Genomic DNA, 15269 nt, shown 5'->3' with positions numbered 1-15269 from the left:
GCAGTGAAAAAATGATATATCACTGTTGCAAACAATGAAAATATCACTGGTATTTTTCATTGATTTGAAAGTTGCACCCGCTCTTGGTTCCAATAAAACAGCGCACAATTTCAACAACGACATATCCGAAATGGCGTTACGTGCGTATACGAATTGGAGCGTTTTTTTTCTAAAAAGGTGTAAATTATTCAAATTTAAAGCATACATAAAACGAAATAAATTGTTTCTGTGAAAGATAGCAATACATATGATCTTGTGAACAACAAAAGTGAATATTTCACTCGTGGCTACACAACTCGTGAAATACAAATTTTGGTGCACACTCGGTGAAATATATCATGATCTTACACTGAAACAAACAATTATCCTCTAAGTATTGCTCAAAGAAAAGGTATATATCCAAAACTTATTTAGGAAACAAACCCATTTCAAACCGTACAATTATTGTGTGGGATCATCATCATCATCATCATCATCATCATCATCATCGTTGACCACGCCATCATCATCATCATCATCATCATCATCATCATCACCACCACCACCACCACCACCACCACCACCATATCATCATCATCATCATCATCATCATTATCAACAACAACAACAACAACAGTATTTGCATAATTGTTAACCCATTGTTGCTGTTTTGTTTTATTTTGCAAATGACTTGTATTAAATTGAATATAATCACTCAAAATCAGTGTTGTTTTATTTGGGAAGGTCACAGTGACCTTTTATTCAAAATAATAGTAAAGTTATGTATGTAAACAGTTTTATTATTACGTACAAAAATACTTAAGATTTTTAAGTTTCCAAACTGGACTCTCATACACTTCAAATTCACGACATCGTTGGCCTTTATAAAACATCTTTCAAGTATTGTAGCATCACACATTTTTAGGTACGTTCTTACACATATTTTAGAGAAGACATGTACTTCCCTTTATTGTATGAATAGATATCAAACAAAAATTGCATGGACTCCTTATAATAGAATGCTGTTGTTTTGTAGCCTACACCCATTTAATTTTTTAAAGCGTTATTAACGCTTTTCGGTCAATTTGATCATTTTAGGCGTATGTTTTAATATATTTGTCACAGAGCTCTTGTTTGAACTTATGATGATTATTGTGATTATTATGACAAGCTTTTGATAGATGTATTACCATCCAAAACTGTGATTGGGTACCTTTATCTCATGTCAGTCCTTCAAATAGAAGTATTTCAATATTGAACGCTTTAAATGTGCAAACTGATAGACAATCTTAAAGCGTAATTGGCGAATAACAGTTGCAGTGTAGTGTAATAAGTTGAGCTATTCTACATGAAATTTCATAGATATAAATTCTAAAGTTTATACCATACACTTTTTGATACCAAAAAGACTGATACAATATTGAAAAAAAAAAAAAAAAAAAATGGCCATAATACATCTTAACTGACAAAAGTTATTTGATCAAAAGTTATTTCCATAATAATCAAGAACGCCCACTATCGTAAAATACGGCAGTCCACTTTTTAGGACACCAAGTGTTCACGTTACAATCTCATTAGAATGCAACAACTGAATGGCGAAGGGTAATTGAACGTTAAGTTGATGTTTCGAACTATTCACACCATTGGCTGGTCTTATCCGATTGTATTGAACACTTTGACTGAATTATTCGAATATTCTGTGACAAGAATCTTTCTATATTGCGGAAGGTGGTGAACAGAAAGTGGATTTCGTATCCCCTCCTTCTCTCCCATCAGTTGTGCCATGTGACCAGTGGACAAATCAAGTATCATAATGCTGCCACTTCCATATACAGAGATTAACAATTGGTCCCCGAATACCGTGATACATCTTGGGCTTTTCAATGCAGGGTCTTGGAACGTATTGATGATGTCCAGGTTCATGCCAAGTTTTGTGATTGTGTTTCTGCTCATATCTGATACGTAGATGAAAGCGGTCGAACCTTCACACACCACTGATAAGTAAACAGGACGTTCAAACAGTTTCTTTCCATTGTCATCCCTCCCTATGACTCTTATAACATGTCCGTTCATATCCAGTACCGCTACCTTTCCATCATAGAATGACACTATCAACCTATTTTCATGGTAAGCAATTCCTCGGCATTCACCATCCAATTCGATACGGTTACCAAGCACGAGTTGCCCTCGAGTCTCCAGGAGCTGAATACCTAGATTGAACATAGTAACAGCAACCGTGTACCCGGAGAGATGACATATGTCCCATGGCTGACCTGGTACACTGATCTGGGACACCAGGTTATTGGTATGCATGTCCACCATCTTCACTGTGCAGTTGTTACAGTCCACAATCAGCATTCCGGACTCGGAAAGGCGTAACATGCTAGACAGGTAGCAGTTCTTGTTGTGAGTTGGAGACTTCATTGGGATGTCCATAGCTAGTGTAAACCGATATATAGTCAGGTCTACAAAGACCTGACTCACTGTAATTAATTGTTTACAGTAGATTCAATATGTGTTACAATAAAATAATATAGGGCAACATATCAAAGTATAAATTTCATCGTTAGGATATAGCATTATGGTTTTCAATTGAAATGTTATATTAATAGTATTAATACACATCATGTTATATATTTTTTCATATTTCGTTACAAAGCTGAATATATTTCAACGGAAATTTGTTTTAATTTATGATCAATGCTCTTTGGAAAAAACAGCAACACAGCGCTAAAAATTTCATCAATTTGAAGTCAACCTATCTCATTAGACAAATATGCATAGCGCATAATAGGAAAATGAAGGTTATTAAAGAAGGACGTTCATTTACTCAGATGGTTCATGACTGTCAATACCTGTAGGTTCAAGCGTTGTTATGGTTTCCCATTGTGCAATGGTCTCCCATTGGTCATCTTCCTGAACTGTTAGTCCCATTATGCCATGGTCGCTCGCTGCTGTGATAAAAAAAAACATAACTGTTATAACTGTTTGTATTAGGAGCGGTGTTTGCAGTTTGTACTTCTTGTTTTTCATAATTAATGTTTTCAAAGTTCGTCAAAAAGCATTGACGAATTAATAAACTTGTTAATTAAGATATCCGATGTACAAATAATCTTTCACTATGAAATTAGTTCTTAAGTTATATTTTTATGCCTGCTGACCCCATGCAATTTTGGTACAGTTTGAATGGGCATTGCTAGTTGATTAATTTATATAAAATAAATCACCGAAAATAAATTTAGATGAAGGTTTTGCAGATTGTAATCGTGTTCATTATCTTAATTCAAATCCGGCTTGGTTGACCTATTTGGCAATCTTTCAAGATAAAATAGCTTGTTTATAATAATTGCTTAAGTTAAAAAAATACATTTTATTTCTCCTTTCATTAAGCCCTTTCAATTAGTACCAAAATAGTATGAGATCACTGGTCATTGAAAATTCACATATAAATACAGAAGATACCTTAAAAGATGTGGTTATGATAATTTGATACTTTTTAAATTTATGCACTTGTAGTTTCTTAAAATAAGGGCTTTTGTTCATCTCTTAATGAACGTTATTGTTTCGGATTTAAAGACTGGGTAATGGAATGTGAAAACTATTTAAAATCTATTTGTCGAAATTATCTGCAACTTAGACATTCCTGTATTAAACGTTATTGCAATCAGTTTATAGGTTAAGTGAAATACTGTCTTCATTAGATAGGAACGAGATTAGGAATATTATGACTGTTATAAAAACACTTATGTATAACGTTATTAAATTATTAAACTTGCAGCGTATGTTTATGTAATTTTTGCTTACTGCCTTTGTTTGGAAACGTATAATAATCTTATTATATATCTATAGTGATTGTTCAAGGGCATGCCATTTATTTCATATAAATCACTTCACATTATTTGATACGTTATTACACGTGCAATGAATGCATATAAACATAATTAAATTTATTTAGACGACGTTCTATTTGACAAGTCTTAATAAACTGTTTCTTATGTCCTGTTTCATCAAAGGTGTTAACAGTATTGCAATTAAATAAATATTCATATATACCTGATGTGGTTGTGATTTCAGTCGTAATGTTTTCTAATGTCCCAATGCCAGTGTCAGATGCAATAAGACGCTCTGTGCCTGGGTCCTTTCTCAATTCGTAGAGGTGAATTACGTTTTCATTCTGCATGCCCTCTAGTAGTTTCTTGACCCTTTTGGTCTCAATGAACAACTGTATCATGTTATTTTCTTGTGCTTCGAGTGTGACATTTAATTCCTCCAGCTTGGACTTCAGGTTTGTATATTTCGGTTTCAGAGACCCTAGAAGTTCTTCATCCATGCTTTTTGTCTTCTCTATAAGCTTTAACAGTGCCCGTTCTCTTTCTTCAAAATACTTGTTAACTTCCTCTCGGTATTTTCTCAGCTTGAAAACTTCATTTTCACCTAAACTTGCTACAACGTCAACGTTTTTCTCCACATCAGACGCGCATAAATCTATCTCTTTAAATAACCTGGCAATTGTTTTAATGACATCTCCATACTCTTGGCCATCTTTGAAGGCCTTGGAGAGATCTGATATAACATCAGCATGACACGATCGATGGTTCTGTACTGAACAGTGTCCACAAATCAGGGTCTGATGGGTGCTGCAAAAGTATTTGATAGACTCTTTCGGATGGATATCACAAGGCACTGTGCATTCATATTCAACTTCAATGCCACTGATAGATGTCGGCATATTTGATTTGTCAAGAAGTAAATGAGATCTAGTCATTTTCTGTTTCCTATGGACATTTGCGCAGTGAGAGCAGAAGAATTCTTTGCAGACGGTACAGTATGAATCAGCAGGGAGGATTTCTTCATCTTGTTCACAGGGCTGGCAGTACGTTGTGTCCTCTGCAGATGACCCTGCTTGCAGTTTCTTCCCAGGAACCTCCATTGTCTGGGATTCTAATGAGAACAAACTGATAATTATATGATAGATTGTATTAATTTCTTAACATTTAACTCTTGTATTTAAATAACCCCCAGATGAAATGATGAAACATCATTGGCGTAAATTTGGTACAAATTAGTGTTTTCGCATTTTACAAGTTGCACGAATTAAGAATAGCACGTAGATTGACTGATTCTAAATCGCGAAAAAGATACTTGTTGATTGAAAGCCATATACAGTATTGTATAAAGCACTAGCGGGTACAGGGGTGGGGTGGGGGCTGCGAACCCAACGCGCGCCCTCCTAAAATCGTCTAAGTTTACTTTTTATTTCAGTATAGGAGAGAAAAAGTAATACAATACGCTCAAAATGCACCATTTTGGAATAGAAATTGTTAAAATTTTATTTGGGGAGTACCCAAGTCCCACCTCTGCTAACAGTTTAAACCAAATAAAATTGGGTTCTGAGGTAGCGGCACAAGTGAAAAGGTTACGCCCTTAAGTTACGCCCCCTCTGACGTCGAACCCAAGCTAACACTTTAAACTAAATATATTTCGGTTCTGAGGGAGGGGCGCAAGTCAAAATGTTACGCCCCCTCCGACGTCGAACCCTGTCTACGCCCCTGTAAAGTATGATACGTCTACAGTGTACCGTTTTTGATGAATTAATATAAGGATTCGTATAAGAATGTGCACCAGAATCTCGGTTACAACTAAGATATCGCACAACATTCCCCAAAATTGATTGCAATTCTTTTCTAATCACATGATGATTGTAGATTAACAAGATATGTATCATATCGGAAAGTATTTTCTTTGTTTTTAATCTATAGATTAAGTCATATATAGACACGGTAAGAAGAAGTTAGATAGTGAACCGTGGCATGACTATCGTTGGAATAAATTACAACGATATTCACTTATACGCACGCTACTTATTGCATATTGTTCTTGACAACATGGAACAACACAGCCAACTGTGGTTTCTTTTAATAACGCGAACTGTAACTACGGTATGTGTATTTTAGTTCAACATTGGTTTTAAACTGTAAAGAATGAATTAAAAATCGAAAGTATGTTTCAGTTTACCTTTAAACATTGATATGTACAAGATACAAACCTAAAATACAATATGAATAAATATAAAATTGATCGTTTGATTTAAAATAAATGCTTACCTTTCCTCTAAATTTAAGGATACAGAGGATGAACGATCAATATCACACAGGGAGATAAACATTATCAGAAATTATAGGTAGGTAAGGTTATCTCAAACTGATATAGACAAGATATATTGCTGTACTGATATAACATGTGTTAAAGGGCACATTACACCGATTCGTACCTACTCATTATTCCATGCCTTATTTCTTTAAATGAACAGACCAGTGGTTACTTTCCATACTTATAGGTTTTTAAGCTGAATGGTTCTTAATTAAAAAAGGTATCTACTTGATCTACTGTTCTGCTTACATTAACATCGCATTGTGTGTACTCCTACATCGGATTTGGTCGCTTTATCGAATACACAGTGGCTACATTCAACCATTTTGTTTGATAAGAAACGCTACTTTTTTCTAAATGTGTCAAATATTGAGTGCACGTTTGGAACTTTCTTCCAATATATGGTGATGAGGGTCGTAAAGCAGTGTTATTTCGCATGTAAAGTGGTCAATATAATATATAGGAAATTGATATATTTGTCAGCGACCTAAAACGAAAGAAGAACACATTGCCATACAACCGTTTAATTATTTTCTTATAGGTAAAGTTGATAGGATTATCTTGAAAAAGAACAAATGACTTCAAATAAAAATGTGAAAACAGTTGTACATCAAAAGTTTGATGAAATAAAGGCTCGATTTTAAAATAAAAAACAGTCTAACTATGTTCATATTAACACTGTCATAATGTGAAATGTCAATGGATAATGTGTTGTTCAAATGCCTAATTTAATTGTTAACATAACTTTGTTGTATGTGTATCATACTGCAAAATAGAACGATATGATTTAAACAGAATTATCTTATGCAGAATTTTAAATTTCAATATTATTCTATCTATGTTTATGATTGAATGTACTTCTAGAATTCTTTAAAACTCTAAAATGTTTTTTTAAATGAGCATAAGACTCATGTTTGGGATAAACGAATGCTTTCCATTTTTGTAATCACGAACTTGTGCACATTTGATTACAACAAAAATGTAGTTGTTGTGGGTGAGTTGTGATAAAAAAAAAGCTATTCTGGTTTAAATATGTTTTATTTCTACCCATAAAATGATCGTTATTCCCTTAACTTTTATTATTACTATTCAGAATTTGGTCATTTTTGTCATGGCCTTCAAGCACTCAGTCTGTATGATACAAGCCGAGTACCTAATATTCAGACGTTAAATCGTCTGGTTATATTTCATTTCAACACCACTAGTCAGGTCGTCAACTTTTACAAAATATGTTTGAAAGTCCGGATTATGAAGTATATTGTTATTGCATGAGGGCGCGTGACAATAACGTCAGAAACAACTTCACGATTAAATTCAACATTCTTCTTCCAAAGGGGATATGGATGATATACCGGCACAATCTTTTGTCGTAAAAGTGGGTTTAATCGCATGTTTCAATTGGGTTATAAAAAGAGGTTTTAATTAACGGCTTTGTTGGTGTATTTCTTTTAAAACCGCAAATATGGAATTTATAGCAGTGTACCTTGTTCAAGTAGTTGCATACAGTTCGTAGTTAATTTGCGTAAATCCTCCTACGATTGGGTTCTCATTCAAGCTCATTGACAGTGAAAAGCTATAAAACCACAATCATAGAATTTTAGCCAAAGAAAACCTCGTTGTTAACTGTTTGCTTTAAACACTCATATCAAAGTCCATCAAACGTAGTTTAATCTTTGTTTTATATACTGCGATTGCGTGCTTTGTTATGCTAGGTCGCTCTCGTTTGCACGATCTTACGCCTGCGCTGTGTGTGAGAACAAAGCACCCACTACATTATACGTGCACTCAAATGCACATGCCCCAAAGTCGGAATAGACCCCGGGTCGCATCGGTGTTAAGCGATTTATCAAACCACTTCGCCAACCGGAAAATCTTACTCACAAGACATTGTACACTGGTACACTTGGCTGGAATACCAAGGCTGTTGGTATGAATGTCCACCAGCCTCACTGTGCCGTTTGTAAAGTCAGCTAGCAGTAGCTTGGACCCACCAAGATGCAGCATGCTTGACAGGAAGTTGTCGCCGTTGTCAGTGGGAGATTTGACTGGGATATCCTCAGCTGGTGTAAACTTAAGCATGTTTTTTTCCATAGTGGCTGAAGTGATATGTTGTTGAAACATATTTTTATTCAAAACGTTAGGTGTTGTTTTTATGAAAGCAAAACGTTTAGTTATAAAAATACAATATGAAACTCGACATTGATACAACTCATATAAAGAATACTAGGAACGTTCTTTTTGAATTTTAAATATGTAACGCACTAATGTCATGAAAATGTATATAGAACCATATTTAGTTCGACATATTATGCGAGAACCTTTATTCGAATTGAAAGAAGGTTGAGGGAATGTTATAAAGATTTTGTCGGTCAATAAATCAGGTGTATTCCATTAGAGCTGATGAGTTGATAGCACGCATATCTGTCGAGTCGGGAATTGTTTCCCGCGGTCAACCCTCTTGAACTGTAAGGACAGGTATGTCAAGGTCGCTCCCTGATATAAGTAGAAACATAATTTACACATATTAGAATTGTAGAAAATCGTTGAAGTTTTTTTGTAAGATAAGTTTTGTTTAAGATAAAGAATGTTGAATTGCTCCGCAAGTATACATTGACGTATTAAAGCTGAAAAAAAGGTTTAAATCTAGTTAAATCCAAATATACCTGACATTGTTAGGAATTCAGTCATAATGTTCTCTATTGTCCCAAGGCCAGTGTCAGATGCCATCAGACGATGGGTGTCTGGATCATTCCATAAACATCCATATGTTTCATATTCTTTATAAGCTTTAACAGTGTTTGTTCTGTTTCTTCAAAGTACTTGTTAATTTCTCGATATCGTCTCGGCTTGAAAACCTCATTTTCACCCAGCTTTTCTAAAGCTTCTATGTTGTTCTCCACATTAGACGCACAGGAATCAATATCTTCAAATAACCTGGCAATAGTTATTATGATATATTCATACTCTTGAAGGCCTTAGATACATCTGATATGACCTCAACATAACACGTTCGATGATTATGCACTACACAATGTCCACAAATCAGGGTATGGTGAGTTGGGAATAAGTATTTGATAAACTCTTCTGGATGGATGCCACAAGGCTCTGTGCATCCGTGTTTATATTCTTGATCACTGATAGATGTAGGCATATTGGACTTGTCCAGAAGGGTATGACATCTAGAAATCTTTTGTTTCCTATTGAGACTTGCGCATTTGGAACAGAAAAACTCCTTGCAAACGGTACAGAATGCCTCAGCAGGTATCATTGGGTCATCTTGTTCACATGGCTGGCGGTAGATTGCGTTCGCTGTAGGTGGTTCTGATTGCAAATTTTTCCCCGGAGCCTCCATGGTCCTGGACAAGGAAAAACGTTTAATTGTATAAAATACCGGATGCGTTTATAAACACTTTAAATATATTATAAAGTGTACGATATACATTTTGTATTTTTGAAAAATACATTTTAGGATTCAATTTAGAATATTTTCACCTCAACTTCCATTTTTAAATGAACTGCCTTTCGGCAATTGCGTTTATGAATCGATGAACGTAACAACTTCGGATATGTTCGGATCGTAATTCATCGCATAATGATATACATGAAAACTATTGAACTTTTTATTGTTTGTCTTGTGTCAGCCGGTCCTGTAAAATATAAATCAACATTTTAAAAAAATTAATTTATAATATTTAAATGTATTGTTGTCATAAATGTTTTATTTTTACGTTTAAAAGTTATTTCATGTGGCTTGTCTTTTTCCGTTATTGTGACGTCATTTCAAAAAATGTTACCGGCTACAGTCTGGTCGTTCTATTTACAGAATGGGTTAGAAAGGATTACTGAAAGGTTTTCTTAAATGAAATGAAGTATAGTTTAACAATTCTTGAATGAAATAAAGAACTATTTGTGTAAATATAAGTAATGAATTGCGGGGATGATGTCATTATCGGGGATATCATCGCAATTCGGCTGGTCAAAGCACGCGTGGAGTCCTCCACACACTTGCTTTCATACTCCGATAATGATATTAACCTCGCAATTCATTTCTTAATTGTGCGCCAGTAACACTGTGGCATCTAACACATCTCAAGGCCTTCATGTAGCGTAACAATAGGACTACATTTTTTCTAAAAAAATGTTGTTTTTTCGTATATGCTCTCTCTCTCTCTCTCTATATATATATATAGGAACGGTATCAAGAAGGCTAAGCTTACCCGTCTCATAAACATGATTGGGTTTAAAATTATTAGCTTTTTCACATGCTAGTTTTTGTTTTATGTCCTACACGGAACAAAACAATAACTTCTCCTACTACCTTCGATATAACCCATGTTGTATGAGCAATAAACATTACTTAATACATTTACTTTCCACAAATATAAGCTTTATATATGCTGTTTTCAGAGCATTTTCAGAAAAGTCTATAAAGTCTAATACAGAAGCTTTTAAACACTGTAATGTGTATGATACAAACAAACTCAGGAAACATTATTATTTCCTTAGATAAATAGAATGGATATAAAATCATTGCTATGAATAAAAATAAAATACAACCTTAAGTTTAAGTGTGAACAGGAAGTAGATAATTAATATCACAATAGGGAGGAAAACATCACCAGAAATTATGTCATGCTTGGTAGGGTTACACTTAACTTTACGGATATTAGAATGTAGAACACTAATCAATAGAAACGATAAAATTTCATAAGTTTGATTGGTGATTCATACAATAAAAGATTGAGAAAGGAAATTTTATTTATTCTTACCACTGGGACACACTTGATAGCCAAAAGAGACATTTTACTAAATTTTGTGTTTATCGTACTATGAAATAAACTAGCAACCATGTGACTGTCACTGTGGTCAAATGTGTGTGCTTGCTAAATAAATAAATGCGCGATCCCAATGATTCGGTAGTGTTTATTTATTTTTTCTCCAAAGGTCAGAATAAGATAATATTAGTCATAGATACGAACTAACAATCTATTGAGAAACACATAAAGAAACTAGATATTACAAACACCACTAGGAACATGATCTCTGTAAGACCTCATCAAGCTAATTCCGCTTAAAGCTTACGTTTGAGCTATAACAACAACGACCAGGGGCTTAGTGATAATAATATGTACGGAAAGTACCGGCTACGAATCAAGGACTCTATCCCATGCTATTTGCTAAGAAATATTTCTTCAATACTGTTACAATAATATACCAGTCTTGACGGTACGCACGTGCGCACGTCTGTGTCACTCTCTACCTATCTACCGACGACCGAATTTCTCATATATGGAAAGTTCCTGGATTAAATATATGTATTGTTATGGCATCATACATTTTCAAAATAACTTCTTTCAGAGGAGATTTGCATAATTTAGGTCATCTCAACCGCTCATCGATGATCGAAAGGAGATCTGATTTTGCAACACTACGGAAGGCTGTAGGAACCACAGTCATGTAGTATTAGTATTTTGTTGTTGTTGTTGTTGTTGTTATTGTTTTTGCAATTTCGATTTGAGAAAAAAATACTAAAATTGTCCCATTTTAAACCAATACTGTCAAGAATATTATTTTTGAAACAGAAACGTGTGATTCGGGCGTTTTTCGAACTGTTGTCTCGTAGCTTTGTGTCTCTTGTTGGGTGCTTGTGTGGCCCTGATCCTGGTGCCCTCAAACACTATGTTTGTAAAACTTTAGGCTACTGGCCTTGTATCGAAAGTCTCAATTGATTTAAAAAAAATAACTTACTTTTTTATTTTGTTTTCTTTTTTTCGCTTGCTTCGTTGTCCATAATGGACAACTTGCAATTCGTTTCATGAATTTCTTGAATTATATATTGAGAAAAGGATTGTTTTATTTAGGATAAGTACTCACAAGTTGGTAGTTTCGGTTACATTATATCATAGTTACCGCCTCTGAAAAATCTACTTCAGTCCAACACGACCTCCAGGAAATAAAACACAATAGTAATAACTCTATTTTATTATTCAATGCGAGCGACAGTGCCAGTAAGCATTTTAATTGTGATGTTATTTAGGATAAATATAATACATTATTTAAGTACTTAAGTTCTTAAGTGCGATAAGCCATCCTGAGTGCTAGAAGCCGATCTGAGTGTGAGAAGCCATCCTGATCCCGGTGCTAGAAGCCGTCCTGTATGCTAGAAGCTGTCCTGAGTGAATAAGCCATCGTAAAAAATAATTTAAATGAAATGTTAGAAGACGTTGTGAGTGCTAGAAGCCGTCCTGTATGCTAGAAGCCGAAATGTGTGTTAGAAGCTGTCCTGAGTGCCAGAAGCCATCCTGTGTACTGAAAGCCGCCATGAGTGCTAGAAGCCGTCCTGTATGTTAGTAGCCGAAGTGTGTGCTAGAAGCCATGCTGTATGCTAGAAGACGAAATGTTTGCTAGAAACCGTCCTGAGTGTTATGTGTGATTGAAGCCGTATTGAGTTTTTAGTGTGCTAGATGGCGTCATATACCATAGAAACCGCCCTGTGGTGCTAGAAACCGTCATATATACTAGAAATAGTCCGAGAACCATGCTACAGCTCACGTTCAAGTTAATATCAGTAGCTGTATCTACATAGATCCTTATTCACAAAGTGGTGTACACATTCAGTACATTCTAAATGCAACGGATTTTGAATGTAAATGACCATCACCTTATCTACAAGAACAGGTCAATTTAATTTATCATGAATTTTGCTTTAAATAATGAAATTCAAAAAGTAAAGCTTTAAAATCGTTTAAATGTATACGCTCTGAATTTTAATTTAACTCCAAATAAGTAGTTTCTTAATAAATAAGTTTTGAAATAAATAACTTGCATTAGATGTGAAAAAACACCTAGTTAATTTTACAAGATATTTTAATGTATAAATGATTTCAATGTTTAAATGATTTAAACGACTGGATAGAATCGGTACTTTCATCATCACAAGTCACATTGGAAACCACCTTGTCCAACGAAGCAGGAAATGGCCGAGAGTAAATCGCTTCGGTCGTCATAACAATTATAGGGGATTATGAAGGATTTTGCGTTAAAAGGGGATCAACTTGAGGGCGCTTCTTTGAACATGCACCCTCCCCAAAATACAAACTGTTTTAAATAAAGTATTAAAATATTTCAAAAATACTTGGACACTTTTATGTGGGGGATGACTAATATAGTTATTACTATACATGTGCGTATTCATCGTTGTCGTTGTTGTCGCTATTACATTAGTTAAAGTTGCTATTGTCGATACTCCATGAAGCGTGACCATGGTAACTTCTGTTTCATATATAGTGCGGCACTTGTAAAGGGAGATCACTGGGTAAGAGACGCGATAATGTAATCATCAATGTCGTCGGCATCATCACCCGCAGTATTTGCATTATTTTCGACCCATTTGTTGCTGTTTTGTTTTATTTCACAAATGATTACATTGAATATGGTCATTTAGAATCAGTGATGTTTCATTTGCGATAGTAACAGTGACCTTAGTTCAAAAAGCATAGTACAATTATATTTTTAAACAGTTTTATGATTGTGTACAACACTACTGACTGAACATCTCAAGAATACTTGACTTTTCATAAATATACTCTCACAGACTTAACATTCACGACATTGATAGCCTTTGATAAAACATATTTCAAATATTGTAACATCACACTTGTATAGATACGTTCTCATATCTATTTTATAGGAGGCATGTACTTTACCTTTTTTTCATAAATAGATTTCAAACAACAACTTGCAGGTACTCCTTATAACAGAATGTTGTTTTTAAGCCTAAACTCATTCGATATTTGAAAGCGTTATTAACGCTTGTCGGCAAAATCGAGAATTATAAGCGCATGTTTCAAAATATGTTACCAACAGAGCTCTTGTTTGAACTTGTGATGAGTGTGATGTTTATTTCTACAAGCATTTAATTGATGTATGAGCCTCCAAAACGTGACTGGGTACCTATTATCACAGGTCAATACATCAAATAGAAGTTGTTGTTTTTTCCGTTTTGAATGCTTTAGATGTGAACAATGATAAACAAAACATATTTGGCGAAGAGCAGTTATAATGCGCTATTCTACCTGGAATTTCACAGATTTAAATTCTAATGTTTATATCATACACTTTCTTGATACAAAACAGACTGATAAAAAATAGAAAACAAACAAAATTGTTATATACATCTAAACTGACATTAAAAGCTATTGCAATAATTAGCAAGAGCACCAAATATCGCAAAATACGCCCGTCCTCTTTTAATAACACCAAGTTTGGTGACAAGTGGTTGCATGTTAAGCCAACTGTATTGAAAGAACACTGATTATACAGTGTTTGCCAATTCAAAAGGCATTTGGAGTGACAGAGGCAACATAGCTTGTTATTGCAGTTGACGGAGATATTCTGTCAATACACCCTCTGACCAAATTTGGTGATGACTAGACAAAAGCTTCTGAAGTACTTGATCTGAAAAGACCGATTCGATAGACCGGACGGTTATTTAATTTAAAGGTGAAATATAACTGTCGGGTGACTAATAATATATGTCATGTGTTTCCGTTCCGGATAGAAAAATCCGACCCGAGGGCACCGGCGTTGCAAGGTAACGAGGCTTGCCGAGTTACAGGCAACGCAGCGTGCCCGAGGGTCGGTTTTTACTATCTGGAACGGAAACACATGATAGTTATTTTTTCTAGCATACTTTAAATCACATTGTTTTGTGAAGAAAATACATAAAAAGCGCATTTTTGTTCATTTCACCAAGAACCGCGTGCGATGATGTTAACTGACGTCATGACGCGCAGTAATTTGTATTTACTGCTTACGTCAATAAGTTCATACGATATCACGTCTTCTAAGCGTTGTTTTGTTTTGCTTTGAAGATTTTTTTGTCAAGTTAATGTTTATGGAACTATTGAAATCGCATAATAATGGTTACATTAAGTGCATTATAAAATAAATAAAAAGTATTACGTCACAGCGCGTGACTCATCTGGCATAGGGGGTGCAAATGGAATTTTCCATCACGGCTCAATTCACCGGAAATGCCTAAATGGTGTGCTAGAATAAAACGATATGGCTGGTTATCTATCTTATCCGAGATAAATCGCCTTTCTGACCAAGTTTGGTGATGATTGGACAAAGGCTAC

At 34.8% G+C, this 15269-nt stretch overlaps 1 protein-coding gene across 1 annotated transcript; it reads right to left on the bottom strand.

Annotated features, from left to right (window-relative positions):
- Nucleotides 1-1632: 1632 nt before the first annotated feature.
- Nucleotides 1633-8220, bottom strand: LOC128235207 (E3 ubiquitin-protein ligase TRIM71-like). The gene is made up of 4 exons (XM_052949975.1): nt 8046-8220; nt 4033-4920; nt 2835-2933; nt 1633-2462 (listed from the first exon to the last, which is right to left on the bottom strand). Exons 1-4 carry the CDS (start codon nt 8218-8220, stop codon nt 1633-1635), a joined length of 1992 nt encoding a protein of 663 aa, XP_052805935.1.
- Nucleotides 8221-15269: the final 7049 nt, after the last annotated feature.

Source organism: Mya arenaria, chromosome 1 (genome assembly GCF_026914265.1).
Source record: "Mya arenaria isolate MELC-2E11 chromosome 1, ASM2691426v1".
Classification (NCBI taxonomy): Eukaryota; Metazoa; Mollusca; class Bivalvia; order Myida; family Myidae; genus Mya; species Mya arenaria.
This window is presented reverse-complemented; position numbering and strand designations above follow the sequence as displayed.